This window comes from Megalops cyprinoides, chromosome 7 (assembly GCF_013368585.1).
Source record: "Megalops cyprinoides isolate fMegCyp1 chromosome 7, fMegCyp1.pri, whole genome shotgun sequence".
Lineage (NCBI taxonomy): Eukaryota > Metazoa > Chordata > Actinopteri > Elopiformes > Megalopidae > Megalops > Megalops cyprinoides.
In genome coordinates, this window is record NC_050589.1 from 28,188,656 (window position 1) to 28,211,959 (window position 23,304).

The following is a 23,304-nucleotide window of genomic DNA, read 5'->3' on the forward strand; positions in this document are numbered from 1 at the left end:
AAACACATTTAGGTTAGAAAAGCCAACTGGCAGTGCCATCTAGGGGACTCTCAGTACAACTAGGCCTATCTCTCTAGCTTGCCAGTTTTCTTTGAGAACCCTGATGCCCATAGGCCAGAGGGACCTGTGGCATTGCTTCACAGCATTCTACCTTCCATCCACGACCTCTTCTTCCCTGGATACGCCATTTTTCCAAATGTAAACAATATAGGGGATTTACATGAAAAGACAGAGGAGGATGGGGATGTGCTCTGGTTTGTCCACGCAGCTGCTTTTGTGAGATGTCTATGAGGATATTCCTTATCAAAATGGAGCCGCTTAAGGTTAACAGATGTCGAATGGATGGCATTTGTTTGTCTTTGTCATCCCGCCTTTATCTACAGTGTATAACAGTATTTGTCCTGGGAGAGGAGACACAAGCTCCCAGTGCATGTGGGAAGCTGTGGTCCTGTAATTACACGCTACAGGCACAAAGAAGCACAAATGCTGTCGCTGTGGGGCGGATGGAGCCAGGACTGCAGGGCTGCTGGATGGGAGGACTGGGAGCAAGAAAGACATCTCCCTTTTCAGCCCACACACTGCTCTGCACCACCATGCACATTCATGCACACACATGCGCGCATGCACACACACACACACACATACAAACGCTCACACACATACACACACACACACATGCACGCACACACGCACACACAGACACACACACACTCATGCACATACACACTCACACAGAAGCGCGCGCACGCACATACACACATACAATCGCTCACACACACACACAGATGCTCAAATACGCATACACACACACACAAACACACACGCACACACACATAAACGCACACATACACATACACATACACACATATACACATGCGTGCGCTCACTCCCAGATTAGAACCAGCCCACACACTCCAGTGTCTTTAGAGAAACCCATTCAGACTAAGCACATTTGGGAGGAGACCTCGCACGTTCAAGGCAGCAGAAAACACATAGGGTGTGACCGAGTGCAGTAAATCTGATCCCTTTAACATCTCATTCCCCATTGGCTGCCGAGAAACCAAAGTTCCCGCCTCCCCTGAAGGTCAGAGGCTGAAATGTCAGAGCCTTCAGCCTCTGACATTTGCCGGGATTACTTGCTTTCTGTTTCTGTGGTTAAAGGAGGGGAAAAAAAAGAAAAAAACCCTGGAAATAACAGCGTACAGTAGCACTCCAGAAAAATGCAGACAAAGCACAAACAGGGCACTGTCTTAGAGCTTTTCAAATTACAGGAGGACCGTCAGACCTCCATGGAGATGAATAAATGAAGCTTATGGAAATGTCTGGCAGGAAGTAGCTTACGCGCAGAACTGTCTGCGGTGTTCCCGGAGCAGAGAGAAACCCATTACAAAGTTCTGAACGGAGAACAGCCCCTGAAAGTAATATAGAAGTCCGTATGAGGAGAGCTTGTAATAGGCTTGTCTGTTTAACCCGCCATGGCTTGAAGACGGCTTGACTGCAAAAGCGACTTTCGCATGCAACACAGGCCTTTCAGCAAACGGGAGGCCACTTAACCAAGCGAGACATGGCGCACATTAATAACCTCATTGACAACTGAATTTTAATCCTCAATAATTTATCAATTTAATAATGTATTTCATTAATCTTTAATTGAACAAATTTTCAATCCTTGATAAATTTTGATTTTTATACTTTTTTTGTCACGGCGACTCATGAGAGTCATATTGGTAGGGAAATGAGTGGGATGTTTCTAGGTTCCTGGGACCCTCGACCTGATGGTGTCAGACACATTTTCTTTCTTGCCATGCATCAGTGTAGCTTGGTGGTTGAAGAGCTGGGCATTCGATCAGATGGTTAGAGGTTAAACTCTTGGACACAGCATTGCATCAGCGAGTATGTTTAAATAGATAATATGTAGAAATCAGAGCGGTGAGTGTCATTCCGGATAAGGCCGTGGAGCAGATAAATAATGCATCGGAATGGTTGACTGGAACACAGCCAAGAGGCTTGGGTAATACGCTGCATTTGTGTTCCGTTGCTTGCCGAGAACTGTCAGTGCTAATCTTCCCCCGAAAGATCGCCTGCTCCTGATTTTATTTATATTATTCAAAGCCCGGGTGCGTTTTTCCCGCTCCCGCGTTACCAAAATGGCAGCTCCGATACGTGTGAGGAAGACTCGCACCGCAGGGCTCCTGTCGTCCTTCCATCAAAGACACCCACGTGCCAGGCTTCGGAGCAACATTCACACACCCTGCTTACACACAATTAGCATTTCCGCACAGTTGGCCGGCAACGGCGTCAGGTTCTGTGGCACGTTCAGGGGTCTGACTCCCCTGAACCCCCCCCACCACCTATGCCCACCTATGCCCACCTATGCTGACTGTCAAAGGAACTGTGGGCAAAGTTTCAGTACAATTTAGAGTTTGACAAAGAGGTCGTCTTCACAAGCCAGATTGAGCATTTATTCGTTTTTGTATTTTTCCCGTGAATAATGGGCAGGCATTCAGGGAAGATGCCTCAGGGCAGTGTTCAGGGACATGCCGCTTGCACTGCCAGACGCTAATAGATTTTGTCTTTTTTGTCCAACGGATAACAACCGACAGAGGATAGCGGTTCTTTCTCACTGCAGTCCCGATGACTCGCATCTCAATTGTGGCTTGTCAAGGTCTTTTTTTTCCATGGGCTCATCATTGATTTTCACCCTACCTCTTAAGACTAGGAACTCAACTAGGAATCAAGTGCTGCACCTTTTCATTTTCTGACAGAAATGTTTTTTTGTTTTTTTTTAGCAAAATAGCAAAATTGTTCTCGATCTTGTGTTTTGAAATGTCATCAAAATAAAACCCTGCCCCTAAGGACTTAAACGGATAATTTCACCTGCGTCATACAATGTCCGAGCTCAGAACTGATGGCCCTCATTCAAGAAGGCTTCTGACGACAGGTATAAAATCTTTCATCTATTTCACTTCTTTTTTTTCTGAAATAACTTTGCCATTATCTCCAGTGACGCAAGTAGATTTCTTCCTGGTTCTTTTCTTCCTTGCCCCTGCCTCCACAGGACCTGGCACTTAAAATGCTGTTCACCACAGTGTTTGCACTGTAAATTACACATGTAAAGATTTCAGAGGAAGTAGACATTATTATATGCTAACGCTAGATGAGCAACATACAACAATGTCTAACAATGGTAGACGTATGTTGCCCGTCATCTCAACACATTGAACACGGAGGAATGAAAGCAACACAAAAGCATGAAATAAAAGAATGAAAGAAGAATAAATCTCTACTGTACAGTACACAACTGACCTATACACTGGGGTTTACTTAATAAATGTATTTTAAAACAAATACACATGTGCAAACAAAGGGTACATGCTTGTCTGAGTAATACCTCCTTGCATTAATTATGCCATAAGTAAAAAAAATATTGTGCAGACATGCACATACAGATCATTTCAGTTGATCTAATATACCCTGTGGGCATGCTAGCCTATCTGAAGGATTCAATGAGCAGTCTTATAGGCATGCTTTCGAGGGCAGAGGAGCTGAAATGAGATGTGAAAGAACACAAAATGAGCCAATCTCACAGTTTCGTGTCACTTTAACTTTGACATGGTAGTGTTCCCGTCTTCGGCTCTCCACAATTCTATTTTCTGTTGTAAGGATCCCAGCACTGGTTTCTTGGTACACAAGTAATATGTCAGCTTGCCGCCCCCCAAAAAAAAAGCTTAACATCTTTAAGTCCACGTCTTTTAAAGTCACCTGCATTGCAATCAAATACTGTGTGTCCTTTACTGCAGTCTCCTTGTACATTACCTCGCTCATCCCCAGTAATCTCTTCACTCATCTCTGATGATTTTTATACATTAAATTGAAGAAGAATGAATTATCTGCTTTTCCCTTATTGAGATCCTCTTACTGACCTTAAATTCTGTCTGTAATGCTCAAATGGCTTCACTGCCTAATCCACTCTCCATTTGTCTCACGCAGCTGTGTCCTGCCCATAGCTTCAACTGCATACATTTATGTCTTACAACTTTGTACTACTGCTCCTTAGATGAGCTGAAGTGAGTTAGTCTAAAATGAGTGCTTCAATATTCCTCAGACAAAACAGACACCGACTTCCTCCCCGTTTCACTCAAGCTTTCCACAGTACGTGCTCCTGTTTGGATTGCACATGTCTAAGGGGGATAAAAGACTCCATGATCTGTTTGATTTGTAGCCTGAATTAGCACCCTGTTGCAAAATACATGTTACAGATAGATATGAAGTCATTCAATCCACTTGGGTTCAGTGGATGCTCTGCACCTATTGATCACAAGGCAGGCCCAGCTGGCTTAAATAAGAAAAGGAAGACAGTCTGAGGTGTCTGGGCTGTGTATTCTGACACCTACAGAATCACTGTGAGTGAATAGTAGCTTCTGATTTCACCTGTTGCTGTAAAACCCCTTCTTTTCCCCTTCAATTTACCATTGATCTGAGGGGCATTCTTCTCAACGTCTGTCTCTGCTACTCTCAGTTCTTTTGCAGTACAATTTTACTACGTTACACTAGATATACATCACGCCTCATAATGGTGGGTAGCGAAAGGGTATTCTAAACGGGAGCTAAGAAAGTGTTTCAGGCTGTGATTCCTGAGGGTACTATTCATGGACGCTTCTGCTTGCTCGGCATGTGGCCCTGTGTGAACAACTGCGGTTATTCCGCAAGTAAACTGCTGTTGTTGTAGGTTTCCATTAAATAACCAGTCAAAGAGTCAAAGATAATGACACCACACACAGGCTAATGTACGTAAGTCCATACAGAAGCACAGAAGCTTGCATAGACACACGCGCACAGGCACACACACACTCACACATACACACACACACACACACACACACACACACACACATACACACATACACACATTGCAGCATCAGCCATCTAGCCTGTCCAAGTTTGAAGTCCTATTAAATTAGATTTTAAGATATGAATATATTAAGATAAATTCCATCATTAAACATACAGTTTCAAAGAGAGTACACTGACAACATGGAAAGCTGAGGGATCAAATGTCTGTTGTGTCATCTGCTAATCAATTCCCCATCTCTGAGTGATCAACCAATCAATGGCATCAGTGTAGCCCTGCAATGACTGCACTGTAAACTCACAAAGTATGTGTGAGTGGATCAATGCAGTGTCACAGCTTTGGAGTGGTAGTGTGCCTGAGACACAAGGTAAGATCGATGTTTTCAATATTGTACTGTACAAAAATGCTTCACTCTTTTAATAGCTTCATGGAATATGTATTAGCTGGAATGAACCATTGTTGACATTGTTCTTGATAGCACCCTTTAGCTCCATGTACCATCACTTATTATTGCCATTTATGTGAACCATGAGGGAGTCCCTTCTCCCTGTGTCCAGAATGGTTTGCAATGTAAATTGGTGTCTATCTGAACGACCGACTTGACACTTGACCCATCTAGACTTGTGCTTGACCCAGAACATTGATACTAAGTAACAACATGCCACAGCAGTGGCGCAAATGCTCATTTAAAGGTAATGTGGCAGGCATCCTGACTGCTCAGTGAGGTCACGCCTTCGTCACACCTACATCCTGGTTCAATCCCAGGCTGTGCCACAGCTGAGAATGCCAAGGAGTCTGCAGCAGCAGAATCTACAGTAATTAAATCCTTACTGGGGTAGGGCAGGTTAAGCTGGTCAGAGCCCCCATGTAATGCCTAATTAGCTCCCTCAGTAACTCCTCAGCCATGTTGCTCAGGTGATGTTAAGGATTTGCTCCTATACTCCATTCAGCATTTGCTGTTCTGGTGCACCGTGGGACTTGTAGTGAGAAAACTAACTATTGGGTGCATGTGTGCAGTACAGAAGACTGCATTCGTTGAGCTTTTAGTACTGCTGTATGGGTGAGGAGGAAGCTACAGTGAGGACAGCTCAATGTACAGTTGGCATTTCCAAAGTTATAGGTGATAAAGGATTAAAATGCATAGACAGTAAGTAAAATAAATTATTCAAAAATGGGATCAGCTCTGGTGTGTCTGTATGTGGCAACTGTGTGTGTCCACGATGTAGATAGGACCCAATGTGTACTTGCATAGGACTGACATGTGTTTACCATGGTACAGGACCACTGTAATTTAACAGTTCTTAACAATAGTCAAATTTCTTTTGTAAATTTGATGGGGCAGGGTACCCGTGTTCACACAGACAAGGAATGATTAGCTCACTGAGCTAGATAGCAAGGCTACCAGGAAAAGGAACAGACTTGCTATGGTGTGCAGGGGTGATATCACCAGCAGAACACATCTATGCATTCACCCATAACCACATAAACAGCATTTTACATCTTTTAAGAGTCATGAGAATAAGAAAACCTGCCTGTGTTGCCACTTAACCAGCCAAGACATTGATGTCAGTTCAGAAATGGTGTCTATGCTGGAAAATGCCCTGAAGGGTTAAGGTATGGTGTACAACGCAAGCAGGAGAAAAATTGTAGCTTAAAAAAAACCTGGCCACCTCATTACTGATTAAATCCACACCCCCACTCTGCGCCTCTACCCCCACCGACGTACCACCCATTAATTTCTCTGAGGTCACAGTGAGGACACGGGGACCTGCCCTTTAGCTCGACTGTAAAATGACGCAAAACAAATCTTCCATTGTGTCCAATCAGGAAGGCCCCGTGGGCTCGTAAAAGGCCGAGCAGTTTTACATTGTTTTTGGGTGCTCAGCAGAGGGTCGCATTGACCGCTGAAGAGGTGCTTTAAGTGAAGGGAGGGGTCATAAATATTCGGAACAGACAGCCCCGTGTGAAGTCACTCAGTGCGCCGGGCAGCTCCAATAAGCCCCCGCTGGACATTAAAGGCAGTTTCAAAGAGGCAATGCTATTTGGCAGCTCCTGTAAAGAACAGCGAGGATTTAGGACTGCACTAAACTGCCACACACAAACTATGCAATTCCAAGGCTGTCAGTCAGATTTGATGAGTGCTGAATATGCCAGTGCAGGGGAGAAGGAGAGAGAGAGAGAAAGAGAGAGAGAGAGAGAGAGAGAGAGAGAGAGAGAGAGTAAAAATTCAAAATCATTTGAAGTTTTACCTCTGTGGCCAAAAGCTAATGGAATTGCTTAATAAAGTGGATTTATCTGTTTGTCAGTAATCACTAATGGCAGAAGACTGGTACATTGAAAGCAAAGAAAAATGTAAGCCACACTCCTCTGTGCCCCCCTTTGCCATTTCAGTCTTATAATGAGGCAGGACTTTTGTCCCAGCAGGGGAGGGGAAAAGCACCCCCACCAGAAATCAGACGCTGTCTGATAAAATAGTTTTCTTTATGGATCATAAATAAGCGTGTGTTTCACCAGCTGGGGGAATTGACTTTCAAATGGATGGGTCACCGGTGTTCGCAGCCATGTGGCAGGTGGAGGTATATATCACATTAAAAGGACATTTCTCAAAAAGCAAGGGGAAACCTGGTCTCCCGCCGTCTTTGGCAATGTGACCGCGGCGGGTGGATTTGCGGCGGTGCCCGCCGTGCACCTACACCGCGTCGCCAGGCTGGCCGGCGGAGAGGACATGAAAAGCCGTCACGTCTGAGCAGGTCCGCCGGGTGACCCGCCGCTGCCACAGTGATGGCTTTGATCAGGGACTCCACTGGATGGGACTCTCCTCTCTGGGAAGTAATTAAAACAGATGTGCCCCCCCCCCCCCAACTCCCACCCACCCGCCCACCAGCCCCCAAACAGAGGATCATGCATGACCCTCTTCCGCTCCTCCCTTTTATGAATCAATATCAATTACGCCTCCCTTTCATTCCCTGTCAGGCCCCGCCTGTCTCTGTCCTGCTCGAGTTGAACACTGCAGACACGCAGAGGCCACCCCCCCCCTCCCCAGCACCTGCTCCTCTGCTTCTCTCCAGCCTGCCGAATCAATGGCGGCTGCGCTCTGGCGTGGAGGGAGGCTGAGACGTGGGGAGGGTCTCTGAATAGCGCGCGTGGCGGCAGTGGCGGCTCGGCTTTGAACAGAGAGCAGCGGGGTCTGCCGCCGGCCTCCCGGGGCTCCTTTTCTCTCGGCCCGCGAGCGCTCGCCGGTGACTCAGGTCTGCCGGGGCGGGTGAATGAGTCAGCCACGCTCTCCCCGACTCCTCGCTCGGGAGGAGGGCTTGCGTCAGAGGCTGTCGCGCCCGCCGAATCCCCGCGCCGCTTCCGTGTCATCCCCGCTAAAGCCGTCGCGCGAGAAAGAGGGCGCTTTATCAGCGGAGAGAGGAAGGCGAGCGGAGGCCGAAATGATCCAACACCAACTCTGTCGCTTTGTTGCTGAGCCATTGAAAATAATGAAAAAAAATTTAATCGACCCTGACAAATAAATGCCGCCGCGTAGTTCCGCATTCTTAAGGTTGAGGTTTTATTTCTGTCATAGACTCACTGACAAGAGCCCAAATCAAGCTGTGTGAATTGCTGTATTCAGAAATAAGTACTGGCTGTTTGAGGAACTATAGATAATGATGCGCAGTGTGTCTTGAGGCCGATAATTTGAGCTGGACAGAAAAAAAAGAATCCCACATAAATTCAAAGAACTGCCTAGCGCCCCCTAAGTAGCTCTATTCCCTACGAAAATGACAAAATTTTTCCGGGGGCCAACGGAATGATCACACTGTGGTCTTGGGGCAACAAGCCCAGCTTCATAGAGCTGTCCGATCCGTGGGAAAGCACACCGACAGCCGAGAAATGTTCATTAGCAGCCATGCAGAAATGGTCTGAGTGAAACCGCATGGCAGGTTCCTTAGCCTGATTTATCTTCCTTCCAACATATGTCTGCGGCTTTCACTCGTCTGTGTCGGCTGTCCGCAACATGTACAGTCACCTTCACACTCGACCTCGCTGTCCATGTGCCTGTTTCTCAGTGGCCGTGCTTGCTGCCCTCGGGAGCTCGGTCACCTACAGACCGAGGAGCTCAGTAGAGGAGCTGACGGAGGGCCGCACTGCCATATTAATGCTCCTGAGTCCGTGGCTGCCACTGTGCGGAATCTGCCTGTTCTCTCTGTGTCCATATGGGCTTCCTCCAGGGGCTCCAGTTTCACCACACAGTTCTTGGACGCACTGGCTAGGCTAAGCAGAATCTCTGAACAGTTTGATTGCACCCTGCAGTGGACTGTCATCTAATTCAGGGAATGCTTTTGCCCTGCGATCCTGCATCTGCCAGATTAGTTTCAGATTGCGGCAATCTTCTAAAGAGTGATGTTATTACTGCCAATGGGGGAAATGGACTGTTTAAATGGGACTTCCGTTGTTGTTATATAAGGAGTGGTACTTCCTAAATAAGAATATATCTTGTTTACAGTGTGAAATTTGAACAATATATTTAAATTTCAGTCTGTACAATTTTAAAAAGTGAACAGTGGTTCAGTGATCCTATTTCTAGAGGTATAGTATCGCTGCCTTTGACTACCAGGTGATGTAGTGAACTTCAAAGCTGTTCAACTCACTGGGTGTGACAATCAAAACCGGCCTCAAACCGGACAAACAGCAGTGGCTATGTGTTTTTCTTTAAATGGTTTTGGAGCTCAGATTGATATCCTGGGTTTATCTGTACATCAGCCATTTCTGTTCTCTAAGGCCTTTCTCCCTTCCTTGAGGCCTTTAACAGGTCTGCCGGTCTGCTTCGTCAGAAAAACCCTCGGTTCCCTCTCATGTGGTTACTCAACAATGGTGGCCTGATCCCTTATGCAAGTATTATTTCCTAATCAACCAATCAATCCACAAATAAATCAGTCAATCAATCAACCAATCAATCAATCAATCAACTCGTTAGTCAAACAAATTTTACATCCTATACAGCCTTTTCTGTCTAAATCCCCATGGATCACTTTACAGAGAGAGAATGAAAATTGCAACTGCAACTATACAATATGATACATTAATGGAAAAAGGGGAAACGTAGAATGTAGAATGACTGAAGAGATGGACACACCCAGGATAATTTTCATACTGAGGTCAATTGCAAGAGATAACAGATAACAACTATACACCGAAGTCCTAGTACCTTTTCACAATGGTCATTCACAAGGCCATTAAAACATAGACCTAAATTTGAGGTGAAACAAGTATCTGGATTTTTGTAATGAATAATTTCATCCCTTAATTGCTTGTTTCCCCCATTTCATTACAGTGGAGACAATGGCAGCATGCAGCGTCTTCTTAAGGTGCCATGGGTTCCTAATTACTGGCCCAGTACTGGAATGTAATTGCCTGTGATTTCTTTAATCAACATAATGAACAGAGAGCAATTTCCCCTAATCTACTGTAATGACACGAGTTAGTGGTCCCGGTCAGATGGGAGTGGCTCAGTGAGAGTCAGTCCTGGTGGTGCATTTTCCTCCATAATTAATGCACAGGATTAAATAAGCTTAGTGGCTAAGGACCTGTCTGTTGCTCCATTGATTGGACTCAGCTAAGAGCTGGACTTGAAGATTTGGAAACAAAAAGCTTAGCGATCTAGAACTTAGGTTGTCCCTCGATACTGCAAACTGAGACCCTTGGCCAAAAGCCACAAGCCGTCATTATATTTGGAATGAGTCACCCTGCTTCAGCAAGATGGACCACATTTCTCAGTTCAGACTTATGAAACACAGGTAATGGAAGATCTCAATGAATCAAAATTGTGATTTACTATTTTGTGTCTTGAACTAAAATACACAGCCCGTGTGTACTATTCAGACAATGAAAAAATATAGACCCAATAAGTATGCAGGGTCACATTTTCAAATGTTTTTTTTTTACTCTTGGTGTTGCACTGTAGTCAGGCTGTTGAGTTTAGAAAGGTATTGACATCGCAATTCTTTCCTAGGACGACTTACACAGTGGAAATGTCCACACAAGCTTTCTTCAGTTTAACTGTAAAAAGGAGCTCTGTGCTCTGCTGTGTGTTTTTAATTAATTAATTAATAATTTTTAATTTAAGATCAACAGAACAAAGCATGCTGAAGCTCATCTATGCCAGACAGTGATCAAGTCCAAACAGATGCGGACCTTTCCCCTTTTGTGAGCTTTCCAGGTTTCAAACCTTATCAAAAAACACAACTCTGCTTTCCCACAGTCACTGGGGCCAGCTCTGGCCTGGCAGTTGTGGTGCATGCACTAGGGCAGTCATTTACAACCAATATCTATTGTTGAACACTCTTGAGTCCCTTTACTGAGAAGAGCATGCAATTAAAAAGCAATCTGGGATGAGTTACATGGGAGCAGCGAAACTCCCACTGCTTTTTTCCCATTTTTCCCTCTCATTTTGAAATTAGATGAGTGCATTACACCCCAGCCTTCGGAGTTAAGTGTTTACAACAGCAGTTAGCCAATATCATAGCAGGAGGCAGGTCTATGAAGATTTCTACCATGAAGATCACAAGAGAATACTTGTCTCTCTCTCTTAATGTGGTTGATGGTTGATGCGAAAGCAGGCATTTGAGATGTTCATTTGAATTACTCTTGTTATCAATGCTGGTCTCACACTTGTTTAAAGAGTTTAGGTTCATGTCACTGACAGATGCCAAGATGAGTACGAGCCTTTTCAGTTTTCCTTACAAGAGTATACAGCTCCAGAGGCCTTCATCTATGAGCCAAAACATCCCGTGTCCACTTACCTCAAGAGCAACTGCCCTGACAACCAGGGGGAAATGTGCTTGCAAGGGGTCATCACCTGCTGTGTTATTGGGACAGTTCATTACATTACATTACGTTATTGCCATTTATCAGAGTGACTTACAGAGGATACAATTTTACCTATTTATACAGCTGGATATTTACTGAGGCAATTCTGGGTTAAGTAGCTTGCCCAAGGGTACAGCAGCAATGCCCCAGCAGGGAACCGAACCAGCAACCTTTCGGTTACAAGCCTTGCTCCTTACCACTATACTACACTGCTGCCCCAGTGTGTGATGACGTGTGTGATGCATCACTTTGCCAAACTTTGTCAAGGAGGGCTTTATTTTCCTAAAACACAGTCAATGCTTTGGGTGCTGGAGAGCTTGTCAGTGCCCCTTTCCATTAACTGACTGTCACTGCGTTAGCCGAAGCAAAGTCCCCAAAACTATGTTGCTCCGCGAATCAGATAATGAATTGCAATGCCTTTCGGTGTTAACTGCTACTTTCATTAGACCACATTACACACTTTGGTGGAGTTAAAGTGCCCGGTGTACTCAGAGTGACAAATGCTGTCAAGACATGGAGCCATTGTGCTGTGCTGCTATGTCTTAAAGTAAATGGGGTGCAGGATAGCACCTTTTTCATCAATACGAGAAAAGTAATCAGCATTGATTTGAATTGTAAATTAAATCCACTGGCTTTAAGGTGCAGCGGGTGTGCCTGAGTTTTGGGTGTTTGGGTGTTTCTGTGTGTTGGGGATTGGGGGTGTTTGTGTTTGCTGGGGGTCGGGGGTGTTTGTGTATGTTGAGAGTCAGAGCTGTTTGTCCGGGATATTTGTGTGTGTTGGGAGTCAGGGGTGTGGGTGTGCATACAGTGGGTCGGGGGTCTTTGTGTGTTGGGGATAGAGGTTGTTTGTGTGTGTTGGGGCTGAACCCAATATGTCTTCCAATGATGATGAAGGCTTCTGCCAAGGGCAGGGGGGGGGGGGGTTCTTATCCGAGATTAGACGTGGCTATGCCTTCCAGAATACCGCACACACTGCCTCAGTGGCCTGACCTGTAGTGATGTTGGGCAGCTTCTTGACATGGACACCATGTGCCACAGCCTATCTCACTGCACCACTCCAAAGCCCACACACAGATTCTCATCCCAGACAATCCTGCAAATTGCACTCAGCATGTCACATATCCAGCGCTATCATTTGCAGGTGCCTCCTCAAGGTTATCTGCAAACTGCAAGTCTTAGATAATGCCCCTGTACTGTACTACGAAGGTGTCAGTGTGTACAAATATCTGATGCCTACTTCTGTGTACTCTCCAGGAAGTCTCCAGGTCTGGAAGCAGCTGCAATAATAAGAGAACATTAAGGTTCAGAGACTAAAACCTGAATACAGTGCCTGATGGTGCATTTCTGGTCCTCTCTTTCATCTTGTGTAACCCGAAGGAGACCACCCAGAAACAAAATTGAAATAATTACACACTGTGCTTTGTTTAGGGGAAATAAGGCATTCCTTTTAAGATACAGTTTCATTGAACCTTGGCGGCAAAAAGGAAAACTAAAGTGAAGGTGCATTAAAGGAAATAGCTCTAAAAAGCCTCTTGATTTAGCCTGAAATAATTCCAAAGAACATATTACACAGTAGGCACATATTCCTTGAAAATCATTCTTAAAACGTCTCTTGCTGCTCGGCTCCTGTACCTGGTGAACCACCATTCTTTTAACGTCTTTTAAAAATGCTTGGAGTGGAATATAATAAGGCAGACAGACATTTCTACTTAAATTATGAAAATTTCGCTTGACAGTTCATTATTATTATTATTATTATTATTATAATTATTATAACATCACAGCATTTTATTGGGCTACAACACTGTAAAATGAGCAGCGATCTCTCAAATAGTTTTTTAATCACTGATTATCAAATGGATGTTGCAGTACGGTCCAGAAATGGAAAGGCATAAACAGAATGGCACAACAGCTTTTTTAAGCTACTAACAGATACTAAAAGTCTATGTGTTCAATCATATCGCCTGGAGCAAGTAGCTCAGATCAATGCCTTTCCTTTCATTGTTTGCTGTTTATTGTACATGGCTGTTTCTCTCAAGATAGGGTCAAGCGACAACTGCCATTCCATAATGAGAAAACATTTCACACAAAAAAGTATTCTGAAAGGTATGACAATTAACAATGGCATTGTTATACATGTTGTACATGTGGATGAGGGCAAGCAGGACCACTGAGAAATAAAGTATACCTAATAAAGTAGACTTTCCTCTTGCAATTGGTGTACCTCCTTCCAAATGTCTGTGCTCTATACTGAAAATGTCACATAAATTGTTTGCCATCTCTTGTTCTTCTATCAGGCACGCTGGCTGAGCATTTCGCCCTAATGTGTGTGTGTGTGTGTGTGTGTGTTTGTGTGTGGAGCGGCTGACTCTGGAGGCCTTCTGCTAGTGTGATATCAGCCAAATTTCCCTGCTTGCTTGGCATGTTGAGGGCTGGTCAGGACACAGACACCTTGGGCATAGCCCCCAGGCACTCTGTCGCTCGAGTTACATTTCACTTGGTTTGGGAGAGATGCTGGCGGCAGGAGGCCCATGACTACAGCATGAGTCAAAACCTCACTGTCTAACACAACAAATGCATTTTTAGTGTCAGTATCACAAACTGTGTTATTCCTGTCCGGAATACACAAATGCATTTCAGTTTCGACTTTTCTCTTCTTGACAGATTACTCACATTACGATACTGAAGTCATCTCTGACCCTCACAATCATGTGGGACTTCACTGCTGCAGCCGGGATCTGCCATTGGATGGCTTCCCCCTGCTGCCTCTTGGTGAGGCGAGCGGGAGGCAGATTTCCCAGAATTCCTCAGCCCCTTGGTCAATGGCAAATTAAAGATTTACTTGGGGATCGGGTCTGAGGTGAGTGGCTGTTGAGCAGAATTGCCCCAAACATTTGCTGGCGAAGAGCACTGATGTGATTCTGGAGTAGTTGTGCAGCTTTACCACGACCGAACCGCACAGCTGGGGACGGGGCACTTAACCTCTTCCATCAAGGCGCATTAAACCCTGCAGACAAACGCCCTGATAAGACATCTGCTTCTGAGCTGAGTTCCTGTATTTCTTTTTATTTTTTCTTCCTCTCCCCTCAATAAATTAGGCAAATTATAGGTGATATTTTCATGGCTTCTAACATCTCTGTTCCAGCGTGAGTCATACACACAGTGGGCTGCCATCTTATAATGGGTGCAAATTCAGGAACCACACCTAGCTAAGTTATTTTTTGTTTTGCCGGAAAAAGAAGAGAAGTTTACAAGTAAAAATCACAGCACTGTTCTCCTAATCTAACCGTCACAAGACAAGCACTGTAAAATCTGACGCTGATTGCACAAGGGCCTCATAATCGACCGAGTGCACATGAGTGAGGGGAGCACAACAGCCCGGGCTTCGACACTCTTGTTTTACATAATAAACCAGAGGGTATGAAATTCATACCAACAATCAATCGCCCTTGTCAAGGCAGTGCGTTGCGTCTCATCTCCGAGCTGGGAAATAAAAGACAAGCGGGCTGGGAGTGCCTATTGATTTTAATGGCTGCGAAGCTTGTCTCTAACGCACTGATTGGATTTGCTGTTAATTATGTTTTCGGCGGGGCTAATGGCTGTGCGGGGCTGATTGCCATTGTGAGGGAGACACGGGCCGAACTCTGGGAGGTCGGCGGGAAGGACTTGCGTGGACACTTAATCACGTTTGAAGGAGCTGCTGGAAATTGTCATCTCAAGAAATAATTAAAAAAAAAGGCTTCTGGCTCACGGGCAGAATATCTGCTTCTCCGTATGTGGATAACTAAATAACTTATGTGACCAGGCTGTTGGTTGCAGTATTGTCTAGAGGCCCATCTGTGTTTGCTTTTATAATGAAACCAATTCATTTTGCTCGTCATTCCTTGCTGGAATGTGTGCTCCAGCTCATTCGGTCGAGTGGTGCCTCGTAATGCTTCTCCGCGACGCTGAAACGTACGACTGTATTCACAATGAAATTCAAACAGAGGGAGCTGCTCATTTTGAGCACGGATGCCTTGCAGGCTGTGAAAAAGCCTGAGTTAATAGACAACAGTTTGGTACAACGGTGACTGTACTGGAAGACTCAAGTTTGGAGTGTTTAGTCCTATCGTCGTTTCCACAGGCAGGGAGTAATGCTCAATCCCCCCCTGCACTGAGAGGAAAATAGCCTCTGAGTGAGCAGAACCAAATATAGAGAGAACTATCTAGGATTATAAATCACCCTCTAAGTTTACAAGGGGTTCTCGCTTTCACATAGCATCCCTCAACCACAAATTACACTGTTAGATGCATCTTACTGTTTTCTGGTGCAATTCAAAACCTTTGCTTCAAGTTAATAATATAATAGTTATAAACTTCACTGTTGCAGCGCATTTTATGCAAGGTGCTCCAAGTCCTTGCCAACGGAGGACAATAAAAAGAATTGTTAAAAAATAATTTAAAAAAAAATACTAAAAAAATCAAAGCAAGCACTGTACATGCACTGCATGAAGGTGCAAGACAGAAAGTAATATAATAAGAAAGGAAAGAAGAAGAAATAAAATATATTTTAAAAGAGTTAAAAGCAATTTTGTAGGGACGTTTTTTAGGGTCTGTGCAGCCCTGGTGTTCTCTGGCAAACAGGGCTGGACTGACAGGGTGAGGTCACCCTTTGTTTTTAGGTGGGTTTTAGGCACATAGAGAAAACTCTTATCTAATCATCTGAGAACGTGTTTAGGGACATAGGGGTACAATAACTTTAAAATGTAACCAGGCACTAGACCATTTGAAGCCTTAAAAGTAATCAATAAAATCTTAAAATCAAGGCCTGGCCATTTAGAATCACAGCATTACAGCAATGAAAGGATATGAATGTGTGGTTGATTTTCTCAGTGCCCTTAACAGATAAGAAAGCTCTTATTCTGTATTGAATATTTCTTAACTGATAATAGCATGCCAGGGACATGTTGTTCAAAGCTCAAAGTTGAGTCAAAAGTAACATCTATGTTCTTTGCCTCAGATTTTAAATTGGAGATTAAATTACCCATTTTAGAATTAAGTAGATCTGACCTGGGACCTAGTCACAGAACATCTGTTTTGTGAAATACATGTATCTGATTCTTTTCCCTTATGCAATTCAAACAGTTGCTTCAAGTTAAGAGCCCTTCTTCCGAAGCACAGAAAGGCTGTGTGTGAGGAGCATCAGCAGGACTCTTACTTGTGCACTTTTTGATGCCCGATCCTTTCTTGAGGGCATGCCGGCTGAGCTTGCAGTGGAAGTTGTCCTCCCAGAACTCGGCGAACCAGATATTCCTCCTGTTGTTGTCCAGGGTACGGCTGATGAAGTAGCGGTCGAACCCTGCGGAGAGCGATGACAGGTACTCATCGGATCGTGAACCACCCACTGCAAAGCCTGCTATTAAACACAGGGGCAGACTTATGGCTTTTTTCCAAGAGGAAATTTCCAGTAAAGCTGCCAAACATTAACCATTCCGCTGTGTAACCAGACCTGTAGTCCACAGCTTTGTGAGAGAACACAGGTGTTTCAATCACGTACCAATGCGTGCAATAACAGCCTCCATGAGAGATCATTCTGAGTGTGTTTAGATGGTGGTGTTCATTTATTAACTACCATAACTTGTATCTTATAAATTCACACACTCACATACAAAGTCACTGGATTATGTCACGGTCAGTCATAAAAAATCAACCTGACAGCAAAACTATAATTACTCTGTAAAGTCTAAATACTGTTAAATTACTATTAACTCTTGAAATCTGTGTATTTTATTTTAAAAGAAATCATATATGTTATTTGTTTCTTGACACTTAATGTTGAGAATATCTACAATCGCAAATAGAAGTAAATAAGAAAAAGTTGTCAGTCATCTGACATACCTCTGACTGACATGCGCTTTGGCAGGATGGTGACCGCCCCTTCTGCCATCTCCTCTTGATGCAAAACAGGAGCAATCTTGGACCCCCAGCTGTCTGACCCCACCCACAGGAAGTGACCAGTCTGGTTGGCCTTTTTAGCTGCTTGTAAAAGCCGTCTGCAAGAGGAAGGGAAGAAACAGTGGCGATGAGGTGAGGTATAAAAAGCCTGTTCGATGACATATGGGTGGAATGGATGCAGAAAGTTTCCACAATACTAAATGCAGCAGTGAAATTGAATTGTTATGTACTTCTACTCTGTCCCAATGTTAACATAGCAGGTAATTTAACACAGAGATAGATAGTGTGTCTTCTTTGGGTACAGTCTATCCTGGACCCCACTGTGAGAAGTTGGTCTGATCTGTCTCAAAGTTCTCCCTGGCTGGGCTCTACCACCTGTTGCCCATGTGGGGGGCTCACCCAGGCTCGGAGCTGCTCTGACAGGTGTGCGGCTGCATTAGCATGAGGCCCGTCCCTCCCAGGTAATTGCGCTAATTAAGGAACGACGGGGGGAGACTGATGAGCCAGCCGGCCTCCCTGCTGTTTTCCCAGGCCCTGCGCCTAATTACTCCTCCTGCTCCCGCCGCCACTCTGACCAGACACTGGCTCCAGTGCAGAGCACAGGAAATCGGGCGCCTCTCCCTCTGCTGGTTACTGTGGCAATTCACCACCTCCTTTAAAAACGCAGACGAGACCCAGTCATTTCAGTCATCCTGTTTACTCCTCTCTCTGTGGTATAAGCTTGGAATGTATTTGAGCGGAAGCCTCGGGAGTTTCATGGCCCCATTTTGTATTTAAAGGACAGTAATTTGGGCAAACTGACTGACTAACCGAGCCACTGCAGCTCTTTTTACCCCAATCCATCATCTGAGCATAACGTCGAAATACATCTTGCATTTATACAGCTCCATACTGCCTCCCCAGGCGAGCATACAAAAGCGTATGCCAGTCTTCAAAATAGAATAAATCAAAATCACATTCCTGGAGCCGGCCTGATGTACTGCGCCGGTGTTTTGTGTTGTAACCTTCTCTCTACTCTCAATGGGAGTTTTCTTTGTTGACAGTCAATTCCAATTCTCCCTCAAAGCCATTTTACAAGGTAATTTGTGCTGGAAATTTTCACTGGACACCGGTGCCTGTAAGGTTGCACTGCATGTTTAATGAGAATTTTGGTTGAAGGTTACGAAGCGATAAGTTAATACAGAAATAGATTCTCTGAGAGAACTGCTTTTCGGTAAACTTACAGAAAAGTGTTCCATGACATTAGGAAATATGACAGTGTGACAATGACAATGTGATAAAAAAATTAAATATGAAGGTCAGAAGCAAAGTTGTCTGGAAGTCTGCTTTACAAGAAAATCTGCCTGGGCAGATCAAATTGTAGAGTAAATAAAGGACATCCATGGTACTTACAATTTGACAGAGAGAGACAAGTTTTAAATAAAAGGAAATATGTTTAATGAAGGAGGGGTTATTCATACTAGGTACACTTTACAAACCCAATCCAATACAAAAAAAAATTTAATAAATCTCATTATTATTAATACATTATCTACTCCTAACTAATGCATATGCATGGCATCAAAAGCAAATACCATTTCATTTGACCTAAATTAAGACTGAGCCATATGATGTATATATTTTTTTTCTCTATAATTGGTGCCAGTCACGGATGGCGTGTAGAAACAGCAGTAGTGTGGAGCTGTGGAACTCTGGGTAAATTGTGCATTGTGGAAGGTGACATCCGAGAGTGGAGTGACTTTTGGTGACTAATAGGTGCCCGGCAGTACAGCGGGTGCTCAGTGCCAGAGGGGAGGAGGAGGATGCCTTGTAGACATGTCCTGTAGCTCCTAGTAATTGCACTACACCGCCACCTATTACTCCTTATTTAAAAGGAATGTCAAACTCCATTGTACCCATCATGCTATATCCAGGTGGTCTCTTGAAGTCCACTGAGATAAATTTGTGCTTTGAAAAACACATTAAATCCCAACAAATTGGGATTTAACATTATCCGTGAGTCTGTGTGTGTGTGTATATGTGAATGTGTATTTGTGTGTAACTATGTGTACTGTATGTGTATGTGTGTGCATGGATGTGTGTGTGCACACATGTAAGTGTGTATGTACACATGTGGGTATAGGTGTGCCTGTGCATATATGTGTGCTCGTGTGTATGTGTACATGATCTTATGCGTGAGTGTGTGCATGTGTGTGTGTGTGTGTGTGTGTGTGTGTGTGTGTGTGTATGTGTGAACGTGCTTCTGTGTGTTGTTTTCCCTTCTTGTTATTTTGAAGGCAATGTAAGCAGTGTATTGACTTGATGGCTCTGATTTATTCATGAATGCACTGAGGCAGCAGTTCCTGGGTGTTGTTTTTTTTTAAAAATAGCACACTCTGGCTGGATGGGGGTCTGCTGCTCCTGGTACTGCTGGGGAAAGGGGCAGTGCAGGGGGGTGCGATGGGGGTCCCTGCCCCAAAAAACAATTTGTCAGCCACTGATAAAGAAGGCTGCCTTCACACCACCAGGAAGGCCTGGCTGGTAGAGAGGATTAGCTTATCTCTCTGGGTGAAGCCACGCACTGATTTTACACAGGATTCTGGAGTGTCCTCTTTGCATGAGACTGTAGAGAAGCTGGCCGACACTTCTCTCATAAATGAGTAGAAAAGAGCAAAAGCTTAAAAGAAACCGATAATTTATTTTAAAGTACAAACCAAAGACGAAGAAACCAGCCTATGCACAGCACCAGCAAGTGAGCCTTCCCTGCGCCCCAGCCACACCTGCATTTAATCACCTTTCAATTAGTCAGGTGTGACACGTTACTTAATAGGCTGGCTCCCCAAACAAATTGCAACATGTGCACATAATTACAAATGATTGACACACAATTGACAATTTGCAATTAGTTTTAGTCCAAGGAAGAGGTGGTGAAGGGTCTCCTTCACAGAGAAGGACCACTGATCCGACACAAACATTGGGACAGATTCCCAAAGGCCGTGGGATAGGGGGGTGGTGGTGGTGGTGGTGGTGGTGGCGGTGGTGGGGGTAACACAACAACCTGAAAATAATACCCCCAACAGTAGGGAAATGTTACCCCATTACTCAATTTGTGTTTTTCGACTTCGCAAACACGTTTTGTATTCTAATCGCATTACCAGGCACCACTACTCTGAGACTTAAAGTACCAGCAATGCGGCGCCTTTTGGGTTGCAGACACATTAATCTGCTTTCCTGAGTCACTGCATTAAGTTTTGCACGCAACTTTAAGATGACTTACAGTATTGGAACAGGGCAGTGCGAGTTTGGCGTGCTCATAACCAGTGAGTTATCAGTTCTGAATATTAAAAGTTGGAACTCGTCGCTTGTAACATACAGTGCAAAGAGGAGATGGCATTTTGGAGACGGAACTTAGATTAACAGTGGTTCTCCTTGCTCTCAACTCCTGCCCCCCCCCCATATTGCGGTGAGTGTTGCAGTTTTGCACACTCACACTTGTGCTGTTTATAATGCTGCAGGCGACGTGCGACAGATGCAGCCGGGGCCTGCAGCACCCGAAATCATCCAGTGGAGTACAGTGTTTGGGAACCTGTCCCTGTAATCGTTACAAGATGAGCAAATATCCATACATCATGTTCCCGGCGCCGTTCCCCCCTCCTCCACGCGTTCTAGCAATCCAGGCTGTTTGAATACATAATGAAACTTCCTGATTTGTGGGTCTTGGCAGCCCGCACGGGAACAGGCGTACAGGGGACAGAGAGGGGCAGGCGATGGGACAACGAAAGGTGCGAAAGTTTTAAGGGACACTGGAGAAGTTAAACAAACAAACAAGAAAGCAAACAGAAGACTGCTAATGCAATAGCCTGAGACTGGTTTATTATCATTGGTTGGTTTATTTATTCCCTGTAGGAAGATGATATTCAGTTGGGGATTTGTAATTATGCACCATGCTGTAGGTTTGGCATGGACTCCAAGGCCACATCCTCTGAAACTCTGCGTGAATCTCCCTAAGCTAGCGGTGCAGTGTACATCTCGGCCTCCTTAATTCACCGTGAATGGAGGTTTTCTAGCTGTGTTCTTCCACGCAGGAGAGCTATTGAGGTTAGCATTAGTCATGCAAAGCCGGCTACATAGCGACGCGTGGCTTTGAATACTCTCACGAAACACGGGGGTACATGATAAAGATTAGCCTCAAATTAATCCTGTTAGCACAGGCAAATGAACAGGATGGAGCAGCGGAGAGGGGGAAGCACACATGGAGCTAAGACAATACGGGACACGTTCAGGTTGCTGGGGAGGGCAGTTTCTCACCAGCAGTCAAATGACCTCACTGTGACAGAGGCAGTTGATTAAAATTACAGCGGACCTTAAAAGTGACGCAGCATAGTAATTACATCGCCCTGAATGACACGGAGCACTACAGTCAATGTCTCTGTCAATGGCAAGGCTAAGAGGGAGACCGCAGATGAAATAAAGTGCTTGAGGCTGTGGCAACACTGAGTGGGAGTGCGAAGCCTCAGCAATTTCAAGTTTCAAGGTCTCTTGAAATTGAAATATCAAAATCTATTATCTGCAAAATTTTCAAGGGAGAGACGATTTCTGCAGCTGTTGTGTGTGTGTGTGTGTGTGTGTGTGTGTGTGTGTGTGTGTTTTTTGGTGGCCAGTCCCTGCCCTCATCCCCAGGGAGGATCCACTCGCCTGATGTCGTCCTCGTTGGCGAATAGGATGACCACCCGGGCATTGGGGTTGTCCCTAAGCCGGCGGATGATCTTGTCGAACTCCCCGGGCTTGGGCTCGCGGGGAATCTTCACAGACTGGGCGATGCACACACCCCCTGAGAGAGAGAGAGAGAAAGGGGAAAAGAGGGAGAGAGAAGGGGAGAGAGGGGGGGAGGGAGAGAGAGAGCTCATGTGAGCATTCTGACACATGGGGGAGAAGTTTGCTGATAGAGTGAAAAGAAAGACATTGGGCCAACAAATAACAGAGAGGAGACCTGCAAAACCAGTGATACAAGGAGGTGGAAGAGATGGGGCCTGCAAATGTCCTGATATATGGAGGAAACAGAGGTTTGGACCTACAAGCCTGTCAATATAGACAGGAGGTAAAAACTTCTGATAAAGGGAGGAGGATGGGCTGGGGCCAGCAGCCCGGCGGATCATTATCAGAAAAAGAGAAGGGACATGGAAAATGGGGATAGAAGGATTTGAAAGAGGTGGGAGCCGTAAGCGTGTTGACTCTGTGAAGGGAAAGAGAAGCCTCCTGCAGCCATAAACCTCAGTTTGAACTCCAGACATCCCAAAGCAAGGCTTGCCGTTACATCCCTGCAATCAGCCAATCTCACCAGCACCAGAGGAGAAGAAGCCTGAGAAGAAGGGAGGTTATTTTCCCTAAACCAACACTAATCCCACCCTATCTCTCCTTTTTTTTATAGCAGTCTGGATGTAAGATTAAAATTGTGCAGGTGTAGTATTTCGCAGTGCAGGAAATGCAAGGTGCTTAGAAAATGTCCAGAGTCCACAGGGAGAAGATTTGAGACTCACGGGCCCATACAGGAATTGTGTGGCAATTTGAAGCGTGCTGAACTGGTAATTGGAAACGTAAGGGTTAGCACAGGTTGGTAGAGGAAACGTGCCATTTTTTTGTCACTCAGCTCATTTTTTCCTTCCACATGTGTATTTAGCAGATCCACG

The 23,304-nt window shown here is 44.8% G+C and overlaps 1 protein-coding gene across 1 annotated transcript in view; it reads right to left on the minus strand.

Moving 5' to 3' along the window:
* The window catches only part of LOC118780550 (metabotropic glutamate receptor 4-like), a 243,547-nt gene that overhangs the window by 43,882 nt on the left and 176,361 nt on the right, over positions 1-23,304 (minus strand). Inside the window, exons 4-6 of the mRNA XM_036533113.1 lie at positions 22,313-22,448; positions 17,582-17,736; positions 16,902-17,042 (exon numbers count right to left, since the gene is read on the minus strand). Coding sequence (XP_036389006.1) covers positions 16,902-17,042; positions 17,582-17,736; positions 22,313-22,448 — 432 coding nt within the window. The remainder of the gene's footprint in view (positions 1-16,901; positions 17,043-17,581; positions 17,737-22,312; positions 22,449-23,304) is intronic.